Source organism: Rousettus aegyptiacus, unplaced genomic scaffold, assembly GCF_014176215.1.
Source record: "Rousettus aegyptiacus isolate mRouAeg1 unplaced genomic scaffold, mRouAeg1.p scaffold_m13_p_12, whole genome shotgun sequence".
Classification (NCBI taxonomy): Eukaryota; Metazoa; Chordata; class Mammalia; order Chiroptera; family Pteropodidae; genus Rousettus; species Rousettus aegyptiacus.
In genome coordinates this window covers 75077226-75093355 of record NW_023416287.1, presented here as the reverse complement: position 1 = coordinate 75093355, position 16130 = coordinate 75077226, and the positions used below count along the sequence as shown (strand labels likewise).

Here is a 16130-nt window from a genome sequence, read left to right as displayed (position 1 = left end):
CCTGCCTCCAAATCAGCCCCTCCTTTTTGAGGTCCCATCCTTTCTTTACTCATTTTGCCATTTGGCAAGCAAAGCCATTTGGGTCCTGATTAGAAGGAAGACATCAGTCTTCCCAATATTCCACATCATAGTGAATGATACCATCTGTTATATTACTCAATTGCCCAAACCTGGAACCAAGTAATTATCTTGATGCCTTCCTCTCCCTTACCATCAATCTAATCTACCACCAATTTCTGACTATTTTACCTCCTAAAGATTTCTTGAATTTGTCTTTTTTGCTTTGTTTCCACACAGTTCAAGCGTCTCTCTTGTAACCCTGCAGTAGCTTCTTATATGGTCTCACATATTTTGGCACCACTCCCATCCATTCTCTTTAGTGCAGCCAGAATAAGTATTTAGGGAAAAAAATGCATATCTTAGTAGTATTTGCTTGCTTAAAATCTTTTCTCTGTGTTTTAATCTGGTCAAAAACAGGCTCTGAGCTCTAAAGGGGAAACTAGGAACAGGTTCCTTTTCCTTAATCTAAATGGGCCCTTATGCAGAAAACGAGACTTAACAAATAGGAGTAGAACAAAAACAACCTCCATACCCAGTGGAGAGGAAAAGTAGAGGGTTCCCAGTCCAGGGAAGCAAGGGTTATAGCTCGCAACATGGCCGACAGCAGCACTGGGCAGAGGTGATATTGGATGGTGTTCTAGCAGCTTGTGAGTCTCAAGTCAAGGGCAGAGCTGCAGTTTTGTCAAGGTTCCATATATATGAACCAGGGTGTGTGTCTATTATGTCAGGTTGCTCCAGAATTTTTCATTTAGTTATTTTCATAGAAAGTACATAAAATGACCACCTTTGCACGCAAGTAGTTTATTTGAAAGGTAAGTAGAGACTCCCAACGTGTGTCGGGGAGCAGAGCAATGAGGGAGGTAGTTCTATGTATCCCAATATATTACTCCCTTCTTTCTAGATGATAGGCAAAGCCTGTGGTAGCACTCTCTAAAAGAGGCAGGGTGGGAAATGACAGTGTAAAGTTTTGGGATAACTGTAGCGGGAAAGAGGAACGCCACCTGAGGTCCTGGTTAATGGCAGTAAGTGCCAGATGCTCTTCAGGTAAGAAAGCAGGACCGCAGAGACTGAGCGTTGCAAGAAAAGTATCTAGGAGATGACTCCTGAGTTACTCCTTGGGAATGAGGGAGAAGTGGAGAGAGGGAGAGTTACAGCAAAGAAAGTTATTCAATGAAACTTGGTTCAACAATGGTGCTGTGGAATCGGAAAAAGCTACTGGGCAAAGGCAGAGCTTTTTGTTTTTCCCCTTGCATCTGGGCCCAGCAGTCGCGCCGTGGAGGACGTGGGTGTCAAGAACAACGCGTTATCCTTGAAAGCGGTGAAGGAACAAGTAAAGATACGGTACTGGTTGTCCGGGACTGGGAGAAAATACTGGGCGGATGAGGCAGAAATGGACGGGAAGAGGCGGGACTTCCGGCGCGGTCCTGGGTCCAGTTTCCGGCGTCAGTCTGGCCGCTGTCCGGGGCGTGCTGGACTCGCTGCAAGGACGCTGACGGCCCCGGCTGTGCTGACTTCCCAGTTAGCAGGGCCTTTTTGAGGACGGCGTGCAGAGCTGGGGTGAGGAACAGCTCTGGGACCGGTGACCTCTTGCTTGTCTGGAGGCTGAATTTCTTTGTGAGATGGCTCAGGGACTTATTTTCTGCGTCTCTAGGCCATCCCTCTCCTTGGACACGGACCAACCCGCGCGCCTGCTTTGTGAGGACTCCCCCCACCCACCCCGTCCCTCCCGAGGGACACCGCCCCCTAGGCCGCGGGACTACCAAGCGTGCGCGGAGCGGGGCGCAGGGATCTTCCACCCGGCCGGGCCCTGATGGGCGCGGGTGGTGGTTGCCAGAGGCAGGTCGTGGCTCTGGGATGTTGGTGGTTCCTCGGAACGCGTCCTTGGACTGTGTTTCGAAGCTTCCGTCCCTTTCGATCAGTCTGCCGTTTGCCAGGCCTTGGAACTTGGGCTGGGGCAGAGTGCAGTTACTAGTCCTGAAGCCCTTTCCCACCCAGGAGATGGCAGGGATCGCTGTTCAGTTAGTGCTGAAAGGTTCTTGTTCTTGGATCCTCCCAGTTACAGACACCTGGATTCATGAACTTAGTTAATTCAGAAGTTTATTGAGCGCTAAATAGTACAGTGGAAAAGGCAACACAGTCGGGATAGTGATAAGTGTAATGGGGCTTCGCAGAGGGATCCTGGTCTAGACGTGGGAGAAAATGAGTTGGACTCAGGAGTCCCAGAGGAAATGATGCTTATTTGAGACCCAAAAATTAAAGGAGTTGGCCAAAGGAAAAGAGGTTGTAGGGGTCAGGGATGGTGAAATTCAGGGAGCAAAAATGGTTACAGACAAAAGTCCAGCGATGAGGGAGGTAGAGTATGGCACTCTTGGCCGACTGCAGTGCCATGGAACGTTGGTAAGGGAGTACAGACCAATGAGTTGGAGAGGTAAACCAGGACTCTGTACACCAATGTTCATCGTTCAGACTTAGTACTGAGGGAATTGGGGAGCCACTGGAAGACTTTTTAACTGGGGAGTAACTGAATAATAACATCATTTAGTGCATACAGTGGTTCTAGACTTTTTTACTGGAAGCATGTAGGGAAGAAAAGAGAATTTTTACTTCCCAGGGGGCATAGGGAAGCATATTCTGAACAGCCCTAGCCTCCCGGGAGAAAATTTTTAGTGAACTCTCTTGTTTTAAATATTATTCAAGTTGTCAGTTGTATGCCACAGTATATCCTTATTTTTGTATAAAATGTTTTCTCAAATCCTCAAGTTATACTAAAACTTTAAGACATTGCATCATATTTATCCTATGATTTTTACAACCCTTGCACATCTATCATTTAACCTCCCCTCCATTTTCCTTCCCCCCACACATACATAATCCAGCCTTTTTGTGTATGGAACACTGTTCACAATACATGTATCATTTTCGTTAATCCTATCAACCATTAGAGGTGAGTGTTATTCTTTCTACAATGAAGAAACAGGCCTAGAGGTTAAGAAAATTGCCCAGGTTCATACAGCTAGTGAGTCGAAGTTCACATGCAGGCATGTACAGCTCCCCAGTTCTTGTCCTTCACCACTGCTGGAAATTGAAGATTTGAAGCAGAGATGGCGTTTAGGAAGTTGTTGAACTAGGCTAGATAAGAGGTGATGATTCTCAAACTAAGTTTTTAGTAACAATAGAAGACTGTATTCAAGACTGGTAAGGGGGTGGAACTGACACAATTCTATTTGGCAAGTGACTGGCTGGGAGGAAGGAGTGAGAGAGCCAGGTGGGTACATCTGGATTGATGGTACTTCCATTCACTCATAAAGATCTCAGGAGAAAGCAACTTTGAGGGCAACAAGGACTTGTTGGATTGTGATGCCCTTGGGATATTCAAGTCAAGATGTCCTCTGAAGTATCTCGAAGAGTTCCTTTTAGGATCAGAGATAATTTACTTTGCATTGAATATGTACCAGTACCTGTTGTTTATGATTCTTCTAAGGTATATCCTATATAACTTGTTCAGACTATGGGAGATTGTGGGACATGGACCCAAGATAAACAGAAAACTTGGCCTACCTTTATTTTATTTTTTTTAACTTTTTAAAAATTAAGTTTATTGGGGTAACATTGGTTAATACAATTATATAATTTTAAGATGTACATTATAATTTGACATCTGTATATTTTATTGTGTGTTCACCACCCAAAATCTAGTTTCCTTCAGCTACCATATATTTGATCCCCTTTAAAGCCTTTTCTGGGGGCGATACTATTTTACGATGACATTTTTTTGAAAAAAAAAAATCTTTATTGTAATATTGAATAGCTGTTTTCCTTTTGATTGAGCAGTAATTGACATATAACTTGCTAGTTTCAGGTGTACAACATAATGATTTGTTATTTGTGTACATTAGAAAATTTTCAGCATGATAGGTCAAGTTAACTTGTCATCATACATAGTTAAAAATTTTTTTTTTCTTGGCATGATAACTTTGAAGATCTCTTAGCAACTTTTAAATATACAATGCAGTTATTAACTATAGTCACCATGCTTACCCATTTCTCCCACCCACTCCCCCCACCAATGTGTTCTCTGTATCTATAAACTTGGGTTTTTTTAAAATTCCACATATAAGAAAGATAAGTATGATACAATTACATTTGATACAGTATTAACTTTTAGTTCAAATAACAAGTATTATAAAAATTCAGACAAGAAAAGAGATTGCAGAAGTGGTCAAGGCCTATTGTGGGGCTAATTGAAGAAGTATATTTTAAGATTTGAGTTACATACCTCAATTTTGTTCTTCTAGGCTTCAGGCAATCACTTTTAGATATGCAATACTCCAGAAGAACATTTTAGAGTTTAAAAGGTATGTTCTGTGGAATTGCTGAAAACAGCAGTGTAGGCTTTTTAAATGCTTTTGTGACATAAAGCCTATGTGAAGGCTTCAGTAATGATTAAAATTATCAGCTTTTATTATGACCATTTACTGGCTCTGGTTAGACAGTTTTTAAAAACAGTACACTCCTTCTGTTGTTTTTCCAATCTGTATCTTGTAAAGCCTTCAGTATTAGCATTTTTTATTGAATATCAGAGATCTCTCACAAAAGTTAGATTTTGAAAGAAGCAATTATAGATTTTTCTGTATGTGAAAAGAGAATGTTTTGTCTGCATTTTGTGCAGCCTTATTATCTTTTGTGGTCAGTCATATTTTAAGTTAAAGAATCATTTACCCGTTACACATCCAAATATAATCTTTAGGAACAGCCTATTCTTTTGACTAACAAACTTGTTTCCCCTCTCAGGTAGGTAATAGTTGATGCTATTTGCATGTGTAATCTTCCATATAAAGATCACAATAAAGTTTAGAAATAGAATAAAAACAAGGTCTATTACGAGATTTTGCAATTTAACCTTGATTAACCAAAACTTTTAATACCTTGTTTTGCCTCTGCCCCCCCCCACCCTGGGGCCCCAAGCAGGTACATTATAAAAGACAAACAACCAGGAGTTTATTTAAAAATCAAAATATTTTGGAGATGGAGTTTGTTATACTAAGAATATAATAATAATTGTACTAATTTAGTTTTTTATAACTATTAAATGTATGAAAAATGACTGTCCAAAATGTAACGATTATTATGAAATAAGTCATCTACACAAGAATATAAAAAAAACATGTAAGTTTTTAATAATTTTAACAATAAAAAACATCCCTATGCCCACTGTAGGTCAGGAAGATCTTAGAGGCTCCCTTTGTGCGCTTCTGCTTTGCATCTCATTCCTGTCCCCTGGAAGAGTCACTCTTTTGACCCCTATGATACTCATTCCCTTGTTTCTCTTTGCAGTTTTATCACCTATGCATGCATCCCTATTTCTGAACACTATAATATGAAACCATACTGTATGTAGTCCCTCGTGACTTCTGAGAGTTATTTAGGATGATGTTTGTAACTGTAGTTTATCATTTCCACTGGTTTTTGTATTCTGTGTATGATTTTATTTATACCACAATTTATTTACCCATTCTGCTACTGAGGGACATTCGTATTGTTTCCAGTTTCTGGCTATTACAGTTTACTGTGGACATTTTTGTTCATGTCTAATGGTATAGTGTGAAAGAATCTTTTGGGTATAATACCTAGGAATGGAATTGCTAAGTTGTAGAGTATGGCGATTCTCCAGACTGGTTTCCAGAACGATCTTACTGGTTTATTTTCTCACTAGCCACATATGGTAATTCTTTTTGAAAACTTTTGATATTTTCAGGGTTAAATTTTGACAATGTATTAGTGCAGTGGTCTCTTTCTGCTTTAAATTTGCATTTTTCTGGTTACCAGTGAGTTTTGAACATCTTCATTTGCTATTCAGATTTGTTCTTTTGTAAAGGATATGTTGAGATTCTATGCCATTTTTCTACTGGGTTGTTTGTATTTTTCTTAATATTTATAGTTTATATTTCCTGGACTTTGTCCTTTCTCACATGTGTTGGAAGTTTGTTTTCCACTCTCCTTTTTTTATTGTTTTTTTAGTACTTTAAAAATATAGTTGAATTTATCTGTATTTTCCTTTCTGGTTTGTGCTTTTTATTTCTTATTTAAGAAAGCTATTCCTGTCTTTTAGTTATGAAGATACTTTCCCATCTAAAAGTTTTACAGTTTTGTAATAAACATATGGTTGTTTAATCCACCTGGTTAAAAAAAAAAATTGTATACTGTGATATAGGAATCTAATTTCATTTTTTCCTTGCAGATATTTAGTTGCTCTAGCGCTATTTTTTTGACCACTTCATTCTTTCTTCACTGATCCGAAACACTACCTCTGCCATATATCAGTGTTCTACATATTGCGATGGTGGGGGCGGGTCTTTTCTGGGCTCTCTCTTTTGTTCCATTGATCATTTTGTCTCTTTATATGTTAAAATCATGACATCTTAATTAATTAAAAGACCAATGTGAAACTCATGGTTAGCTTAGTATATATACAATGGATAGATGCAGAAATAATTATAGATATATGTGTATGCATGCATTAGATATACTTAATATTACCTAGCTCTGTGTGCCGAGAGGACCTAGAGTAATGATATCCCAATAGCAACGAGCACTCTCAGTGCTCAGATCTTGGTTTCTAAGTACTGTTCTCTAATAAAAGGAACCAAGGCTCTTTGGAAAAATGGCTGATTCTAGGGCTGGAGCAGGGAAAGTTCGAGTTGAACCTGGAACATCTTGTAGTTCCAAAGGCAAGTAAATACTGAAAAAACAAAAGGATGGAGGCTCAGGAGCCAACCTGCAAGACCTCTCAATTGCCAGAGCTAGAGTAATTTGAGCAACAAAGTAGCATAGTATTGGTTTATAGTTCAAAGAATAAATGAATATCTGTGAGCCTATACTGATAATATAAATAAGTGATCAAATAAATAAATGGAGACGAGACAAATCTTTCTTACAGAAGAATTCTAAACAATAGAATGAGGATACTCCCCCTCCAGGAGGTAGAGCTTAGTTCTTTTCTACCCCTTATAGTGACTTATTTCTAAGAATTAAATATGGAAAGAACAGAATAGCAACTGTGGCAAAACCTAACAGTTATTTAACTAGCCTCTGTTAATGGTCATTTAGATGGTTTCTGATCTTTTTCTATTTTAATTTAGCAATAAATTTTTTAAAATGCAACAAAACCAAGTTGGAGTTGGGCAGGATTGGTTCAACATTAATTGACCACATTAACAACTTAAAGGGGAAAATATCTTATAGAAAAAGTAGTAGTTAAAATCCAATAGCAATTTATGACCAAAATTCTTAGCAAACTGGCACTAGAAAAGAACTTCTAAAATAGCTACAAAGAATCCTACAGCAAGAATACGTATGGTTAAATATTGAGAGCATTCCCTTTAAAATGAGGAACAAGATTAGGATGCATGCTGTCACTACTTCTATTTAATTATAATGGAGTTCCTAACCAGAGCACTAATGTGGGAAGAGAAAATAAGAAAGAAGGCTTGGAAGAAAGAAACAGAATTGTCATTCGTAGTTGATAAGTATTGTCCTAGAAAACACAAGAGAATCTACAAGCTGATTATTAGAATTAATAAGAAAGTTTAGAATAGTTAAAAGATATGACAAAAAAATTAATACACCAACCCCAAACTGTTAGAAAAAGTAATTTCAAATAAAATAACATTTACTATAGCAATGATAGGGCTATGTCTCCACATATATGGAAGACATCTTTATGTAGATATTTATAAAACTATGTATAATTAAATGGAGAAATGTACCATATTGCTGGATAGGAAGATGCAATATAATAATTCTCTCAGTTCTCCTAATATTACTCTATAGATTCAATGCAATTCTAGTCAGAATCCCAAAAGGTGGGCTTTTGTTTTTGTTTTGATGGAAAATGACATACATCAACAGGTTCAGGATTTGTTTTTAGAAATGGTAGTGGCTGAATTCCAAAACTGTTCTGTGTGTATTGTAGTATAGAGCAAATGAGTAAATATATTGTTAATACTTTAAAAATCATGGTTCTCAAATGGGAGAAAAGAGAAATGAATGTGGAATGGGAGGAGAGGAATAAACCTGTTTGGAATTGGAGGTGTTATGAATTGATGATTTAAAAAATATATACATTTTTTAGTGCTACAGTTCTTTTTGTCCTTCAAATATATCCTATTGAAGAATCAGAGTTGAGTTCTCTGTGCAAAAGTTGTCTTAACTAGATTAGTTTGTTTCTGCTTATATTTCATTTTAAGACTGGCTTAATTTAAATTTGAATATTTAAACCATTAACATGATTCAAAGTCAAAACTAAAAGCATGGGCAAATTAGCCACTTCTCAGTGCCTGAATTTCCTCATCTGGGTGGGATTGCTTACAAGTTTCAATAAGTTGATAAAGACTGCAGAGCACGTAGCATGGTGCCGAACACTTACAACATCCAGTAAATGTGAGCTGTTCCGGCTTTTCTCCTTTCTCCGTAGACTCCTCCCAGTCGCTTCTCTTGCTCCATACTTTTTCTGGTCTGTGACCCCGGCTGTACATTGTGAGAAGCAGACGGGTAGCTGTTACATAGTAAAGAGTGTATATCACTCTAGGCAGCACTTTTCACTGCTAGGCAGTCTCCTTAACTCACAGAACCTTCACAGCCCTGCAGGGTATTTATCATTATTCTTCTCCTTTTACATATGAGGAAATGGAGGCTTAGGATGATGAATGCAGTCCACCAAGGTTACTCAGCTGACCCTGAATCCGATTTTCACCTCCTGACTCCACTTCTCACACCGTCTGCATCTCCCTCACTTAGGCCCTAGATTCTAGCTTGCTGAGGGGAAGCCCATGCTTGGGTTTGGGAACCATGTATAAGGAAAAGAGCAGGTCTGGGCCCTCTTGGCTGATGGGCTCCCTGGGTCCAGCAGGAACATCTCTTCCCTCCCTAGTCCAGACCATGCCATCAGTTATGTCCTGTGGAAAAAATGCAGTTCTCTCCAGTATGCGCAGATGCATATCCACTATACATGCTAATCTGCGGCCAGCACTTGCCATCAGTTTGCTAAAGTTCTGGGATTCAGTGTGGGTTTATTTATTTTTTATGTTTATACCTTGTATGCAGAGATGGCTCATTTGGAGTGGAAGCAGAGTCTGAGAAATGGAAGGAGCAAAGGAACTAAAAGCTAGAAGCTGGAAAAGAATTCAGGGGTCATCTTTGCCTCCTGAAAGGAATGCACCTAAGAGACAATCTAGAGCAGCAGTCCCCAACCTTTTTGGCACCAGGGACCAGTGCGCTTATGAAAATCTAATGCCTGACGATTTGAGGTAGAACTGAGGCGGTGATGCTGGCACGGGGGAGCGGCTGCAAATACAGACAGCTTCACTGGTTGCCTGCCTCTCCCCTCCTGCTGTTTGGCGAGGTTCCTAACAGGCTACTGACCGATACTGGTCTGCAGCCCGGGGATTGAAGACCTCTGATCTAGAGTAGTCCTGGCAACTTTGGGAGAGGGGCCAGCAGATATTAGCAGGCCCATGTTGAAGAGGAAAAAAATCAAGGCTCTGGGTACATCGTACATGGTACATTGATTCTTTCAGCCCAGATCTCCCGACTGTAGGCAATAGAAAAAGATTGAGGCTTCATCTTGCTTCCCTACCCTGCCCCACATATTGAAGAACAAATTGGGACCAGAGAGGGTAAGGTACTTGGCCAAGGTCACATAATGAATTTGAGGCAGAACCAGGACCACCACCTGCTGACTGCCAGTCTCAAACTCTCATGACTGCATCTCATAAGGAGCTAGCTGGGAAGGAGTTACCTTCCTCCACCCATCATTTGTCCCGAAGTAACACGCTGTAAACCATCGGAAAGCTTTTCCTGGGGGTCTCCACAGATTCTTGGTAATTGCTTACTTCCACCTCCTCAGGTTCTTTCCCTTTTTCCTCTGCTTCTGACTTTAAAAGAGATGGCTCTTCCAGCTCTGCTATCACATCTGGGCTCGATACATAGTAAGTGCTCAGTAAACATTTGCCTAACGAAGATACCATGAGTAGGGCGAGTTGGCAACATCGTGTGAGGCTGCAGATGAACACACACCCTCAGACCCAGCAAGACCCCAGAGAAATGTTCACTGAACCCATGTCCACGGGGAGACATGTACAAGGATGTTCAAAGAAGTCGTCTTTGTTATAATAAAATGTGCAAAATAACCTAAATGTTCATGATTAAGAGAACAGATAAAGTGTATAACCATACCACGGAATACCATGCAACAGTGAAAATTAATGAATATTGGCAACATGTGTTAACATGGGTACATCTCACAAATATAATGTGGTGTGGTAAAGCACGTTGCCACATATAGAAATAATAACATTAATACAAAGCTTTCAACACCTCAAAATCAGGATAGTAGCTACCTTGGGGAGAAGAAGAAGAGGAATGGGATCAGAAAGAGTACACAGAGGGCCAGCTCACTCTAAAGTTGAGTGATAGGTAAAGGTGCTACCTTTTTGTACGTATGAAATATTTTATTATAAAAAAAAGGAAATGAATACGTTTTTAAAAACTTTAAAATGACATCCCATCCTCTTTAGCTTCAATACTATTCTTACCCACTCCTCTATTATCTTTAAACCATACCTTATACTCCACTGTATATAGTATATAATTCATAATAAATTTTAAAGGGAAAATATGCAAAAGGAGAGTTGCACATTATGAGATAAGGACAGTATTTCCAGACTTTAAAATCACCATGTGTCTACAGCCATGCCACCCTGAACGAGCCCCATCCCGTCTGATCTGGGAAGCTAAGCAGGGTTGGGCCTGGTTAGTAATTGGATGGGAGACCATTTAGAAAAACCAGGTATTGTAGGTGTAAAAAATAAAAAATAAGGGATCGTAAGCTGACAAAGTCCTTGCAATCTGTGTGGTCAACCAAGGGTTGCCTCACCTATAAATAGATAGATAGATAGATAGATAGATAGATAGATAGATAGAATTACTGTGTGACTTTGACCTCTAAATACTATTAGCACTTTGGCCATATATGCCATTTCAGGATATAATAGTGGAGGTGGGTGATTAGGACATTTTCATCATATCTAACCAAAGATGAAAAAAGTTTGCCAATGATTTAGCGCTTCCATTCTTCCATCTTTTCTTCAGAGTACATTATTCTCATTTAAAAATAACAAATGAATAGTTTCACCAAAGAGTTATTTTAAGGAACCTGAAAGTAATTAGTAACTTCTCTTTTTATTAACTTTTTCCCTTCTTATAGTTTTATTTCAACATTTTTTAAAAACTGAGCATTATGAAAGTTTTATGAAGCAAATTTTGATTTTTAAAATACTATTTTTCCCTGAAAGAAGCAGCAGCTTAACGCTAAGCAGTATGTTTCTGGATATGAATGATATTTTTGAAGACTTACCAGTTTTTAATGGTCCATTGTTTCCTAAACTGTATTTTTAATTTCATTTGCTCTCTCCTAGGGAATGAGGGATGGCAGCACGCCGCGCGATAAAAGCTGTTTTGGTAGATCTCAATGGCACACTTCACATTGAAGATGCAGCTGTGCCAGGCGCACAGGAAGCTCTTAAAAGGCAAGCTATTCTCCAGGTTCAGCTGACAAATATGTTTGTAAGTGCCGTTTTACCAAGGCAGATCATTAGCTAAATGGATTGCCTTAAGATGGCATATCACCAGCTTACCATATATATAGAAACTGCCTTGGGTTTAGCTAGATGTCTATATTGTAATATCCTCCACACATCGTTCTCTAAGCCTTTATTAGATTTGGCCTTTTGATTGAGTCTTTATATGTGCGTGTATCTTTTTCTGAGTCAGTAATGTAAATTTGTGAATGAAAACTCAAGATTCTAGAATATACAATAAAGAGCATCGGAAAAATCACAAATGAATCCTGGAATCACGAAATGAAACACAGACAAATACACAAAGGCATGGGCACTCCGCCTTCACCTAAGATCGAGCGCTGAGCGTGCTGCTGCTTAGATGAAATTTAATTAAGGGACTTGAAATTTTAGAAGTATTTTAATCAACTAAATTTAATGCTTTTGAAGGTTAGAGATCGTCTTATATTTTTGATTTGTCAGCCATAGTACTTTACATATCTAGATGCAAACCAGGGATACATAGTATAAGCTTGTTAAACTGAATGTGAATGTTTGCTTCTGAGTGTTCTGAAATGAATACTCATCAGTACAACAGAACTAATAATCAGTTTTAATTAATCTCCATCCTAAAATAATTTAGATAAGTTTTCAGTCAGCAAAACTTAGCATGTGGTGCTTATTATTTTCCAACTTAAAATATTCATAGTATGCTGTTATTCAAAAAATCTAGTAACTAGTTTCATAGTGCCAGGTGTTTGGGCAAAAGATTTGCATTCTCTCAGGGAGCTTACTTTCCATTTAAGGAATCAACAAATATAAAGAGACTTGTATATCTGTTGGAAGGCACCAGTTGGAAACTATCAATTTAGTTAGGAGTCATGAGGTTCATTTATAGGTGGATAACATGTTGTTTAAAGTCAAAAGAAAGTCAGTTCCACAGTTGTGCTTTCTCTTGACTCCTTGACACTCAGGTCTTCTCAAGGTAAGGATGCCTGCTGATCATCTGTTGGTCTTCTGTTGGACAGAAACTGTTATTGCTCTAATGATCAGCTTTCAACTTTGGATTGAAAGAAATGTATTTTTATTTCTGGTAAACAATGAATGAAATTTCTAAGTAGCTCTGTAACTGTAAGCCTGCCATTCTGGAGGGACAGGAGCCCACAAATTGCACTGGTGGGTTTCCATCCCAGAGAAATCACTATACTGTCACTGCTGGTTTGGGTTTCTATAGAAACGAACAGATTAAGAGAAGTTGAGGCACCAGTAAAAAGAAAAAAAGTTTTAAAAAAAATTCTCATTAAGAATGTTGCAGCTATTTCAGTACTTAAAACTTGTTCATTTTCAGGATAGTACGTCCTTTGAAATAATTTCTTTTGAGAGATAAACACCAAATTTAATGTGTTTTTCAGAAAAGATACTACACAGATAATTTAGAGGTAATCATGATAACAGTGAACTGTTTAATCATATAATTTAGTTAACGTTTTTTGGGTAAATACTTAAAAAAAATCTTTTCTGTTTTATTTGCTTGTTTTAAATTGTGGTTAGTACTTTTACATTTAGGATACACAAAATAAAAAGCAACAAGAGATTAAAATAAAATTTTAAATTATAACTAAATTAAAATTATTTCTAGATTTTGGATTAAAACACTATAGGACCAAGAAATAATATTTATTTTTAAAGGAAGCTAGACTATCATGAATTCTTACACTAATACTTGATTGCCAGTTTAGGATCCAAAAGCAGATAAAAAAATCAAAACAATCCTGTATGGAAGTATTAATGGAGAAAACACAGTTCATTAAAAAAAAAAAAAAAAAAAAATGGAATGTTTCTCTGAGCTGTTCAGGTAGATTCTGTTTATAAATTTAGTAACACATTAGGGCTTAGCTAGCCTCTAATTGGCTAAGAAGAAGGAAAAACATCCTGAGGTATCCTCTGTTCTCTTTGTATAAGAGATCAGATCCTATATCAGGACATAGGTTGGAGTTCTTGTCTCACCTTTACTGCTGAGCAAGTCACTTAGCTCCTCTAGGCCTCAGTTTTCCCATCTTTAAGAAGAGTGGGTTGCACTGGTAGATAATCTCTTAAGATAACTTTCACCTCTCATATTCAGTGAGTACAGTAATTACTAAGCTTTGTTGTTGTTGTTGTTTTTCCATTTCGTTGGTAAAATTCAATAAAATTTCAGTACAATGCAGTAAAATTCAGTTTAAGTATAGAAGGGCCTCAAAAAGGTAGACTTAGCTTTTACAGTTTGACTATAGCCTTTGGAAATGAAGCAGCTCACAGGGTGTGGAGAATTTGTAAGCAATTCTGAGTAGATTACAAAAAAAGATTATTGGCCATAAAAACATTTACTCAGTGACTTCATTTTCTTACCTTTGACAAGAGCTACCAAATTAGAAGGTTTTAAGGAGGTAGAATGGAAAAACTGACTGTTGATATCTGAATTTTACTTTTCCAGGTTACGTGGTACTTCTGTACTGGTTAGGTTTGTGACCAATACAACCAAAGAGAGCAAGCAAGACTTACTGGAAAGGTTGAAAAAATTGGAATTTGATATCTCTGAAGATGAAATATTCACTTCTCTGACGGCAGCCAGAAATTTAGTAGAGCAGAAACAAGTCCAGCCCATGCTGCTAGTTGATGATCGGGCACTGCCTGATTTCAAAGGTAGGGAGAATTTGGGAAGATGTAGAAATTTGGTCTTTATATCTGCTTATAAAATCATTTTAAAACTAGATGTTTAGAAATATTTATTTAGATTTTCTGTTATTTTGAAATGGTCAACAAATAGTTCGAATCTAAATTGGTGTTTCTCAAGCCTGTTCTGACCACACACCACAATAAGTCAAGTACATTACATAGTAACTTAATGCATATATATGTTTATTATATATGCTAAACAACATTTACTTTTATGTATAAGAAGGACTATTTTCTGTTTGATTTACTTATTTGTTTGATTTTGATGCTTTTTAGGGTCCTCCAAATTAGTTCTACAATCTATTAATAGATCGTGACACACAGTTTGAAAAAGGTCAAAATTACTTTGAGTATTATAATTTCATATTAATTTTATTAAGTTCATTAAATGAGATAAATCAAGAGTTCCATGTTTAAAATAAATGTCATTCTGTACAGTATGAAATTTTTGCTATGACTGTGAAATATTTTCAATCAAGAGAAAATAAAACTTTTCACTTTGAAAAAATTAACAGATGTTGGGAAAATATCCTAGTTTTATGAAGCTTTGCTCCATTGTTTTGTAGATGATACCCAGAGAGTGAAATGGCACAATATAGAAAAATTGGTATAAATATATCATAAAACCATGTGATGGCTTTACAAATAATGTTCAGCATGGATATACAGTTAGACAGAACCTCAGAACTTGTACTATCAAGAAAAACACTAATGTATCAATCAGAATTATTATTTGTAAGAAACAAATGAATTTTGGCTGTATTAAACAAAAAATAAGTTTATTAAAAGAATTTGAGTGCTGACAGTAGTATAAAATGGTACAATTCCTATGAAGAGGAATTTGGTAATTGCTAGCAAATTGCATACAAAGCAGTACTGTCACTTGTAGGAGTCTGTCCCCAACATATAGTTATAAAAGTACATGACATGAGCAAGGTTATTCATTATGGCCTTATTGCTAATAATAAAAGATTGGAAACAGCTCAAATGATCATTGGAAAGGACTGACTAAACTATGATATTTTGATATATCCATAAAATGGAGTACTTTGTAGCTGGAAAATAAGTAGTGACAAAGAATTTCATCCCCTGTTAAGGAGAGAGCTTCATGGGATATATTAAGTGAAAAGAATAAGATTCAGAAAACCATACAAGTTTTCTGTGTAAGAATATGTGAGGAAAATGGATATATATATCCATATATATTTCTAATGTTTGTAAAAGGAAGCTGAAGAAGGATAAATGGAAAAAAAACAATAAAAGTGATTATTTAAAGAGGGAGGTTGGGAGATGGATGAGAGGGTCAGGAAAGGAGATTTCTTTGCAAGTACTTCGTTACGTAGTTTTCTCTTTGGAAACATATAAATATTTGCATATTTAAAAGGCAATTAAAAAATAAAAAGCAAACCAGTCCCTGAAAACTAAAAACAGATTGAAATAAATGAACTAAACTATCAAGTTGGTGACATAACTACTCAGGGTAAAGAATTATTTCAAATGACTTTAAATATAGTATTTTGACTATTTGTTCATAGTGGGATAAATTCTAAGGATAAAAGAGCTGCAAAGAAATCTTAAATAACAATCAATAAGTTAGTGTTAATTATACATATAATCAAACAAAGTAGTAATTATGGTAGTATTGTTAAAATCTAAGATTCTAAGTGTAAGTGAAAAGACATACAAATGGAAAAATCAAATTAGTTAATTAAAAGCTGTGTGTTATTTTGAATTGAAAAT

At 37.1% G+C, this 16130-nt stretch overlaps 1 protein-coding gene and 1 pseudogene across 3 annotated transcripts in view; both read left to right on the top strand.

Moving 5' to 3' along the window:
* The first annotated feature begins 1472 nt into the window (after nucleotides 1-1472).
* The window catches only part of HDHD2 (haloacid dehalogenase like hydrolase domain containing 2), a 34006-nt gene continuing 19348 nt past the window's right edge, over nucleotides 1473-16130 (top strand). Inside the window, exons 1-3 of one of the 3 annotated variants that reach the window (XM_016148432.2) lie at nucleotides 1473-1617; nucleotides 11535-11645; nucleotides 14149-14357. In XM_016148432.2, coding sequence (XP_016003918.2) covers nucleotides 11545-11645; nucleotides 14149-14357 — 310 coding nt within the window. In that variant the 5' untranslated portion in view covers nucleotides 1473-1617; nucleotides 11535-11544. Of the gene's footprint in view, nucleotides 1618-11534; nucleotides 11683-14148; nucleotides 14358-16130 lie in introns of those variants that run through there. The other 2 variants (XM_016148433.2, XM_036230022.1) reach the window with 2 other exon arrangements.
* Nucleotides 10800-10918, top strand: LOC118610200 (annotated as a pseudogene).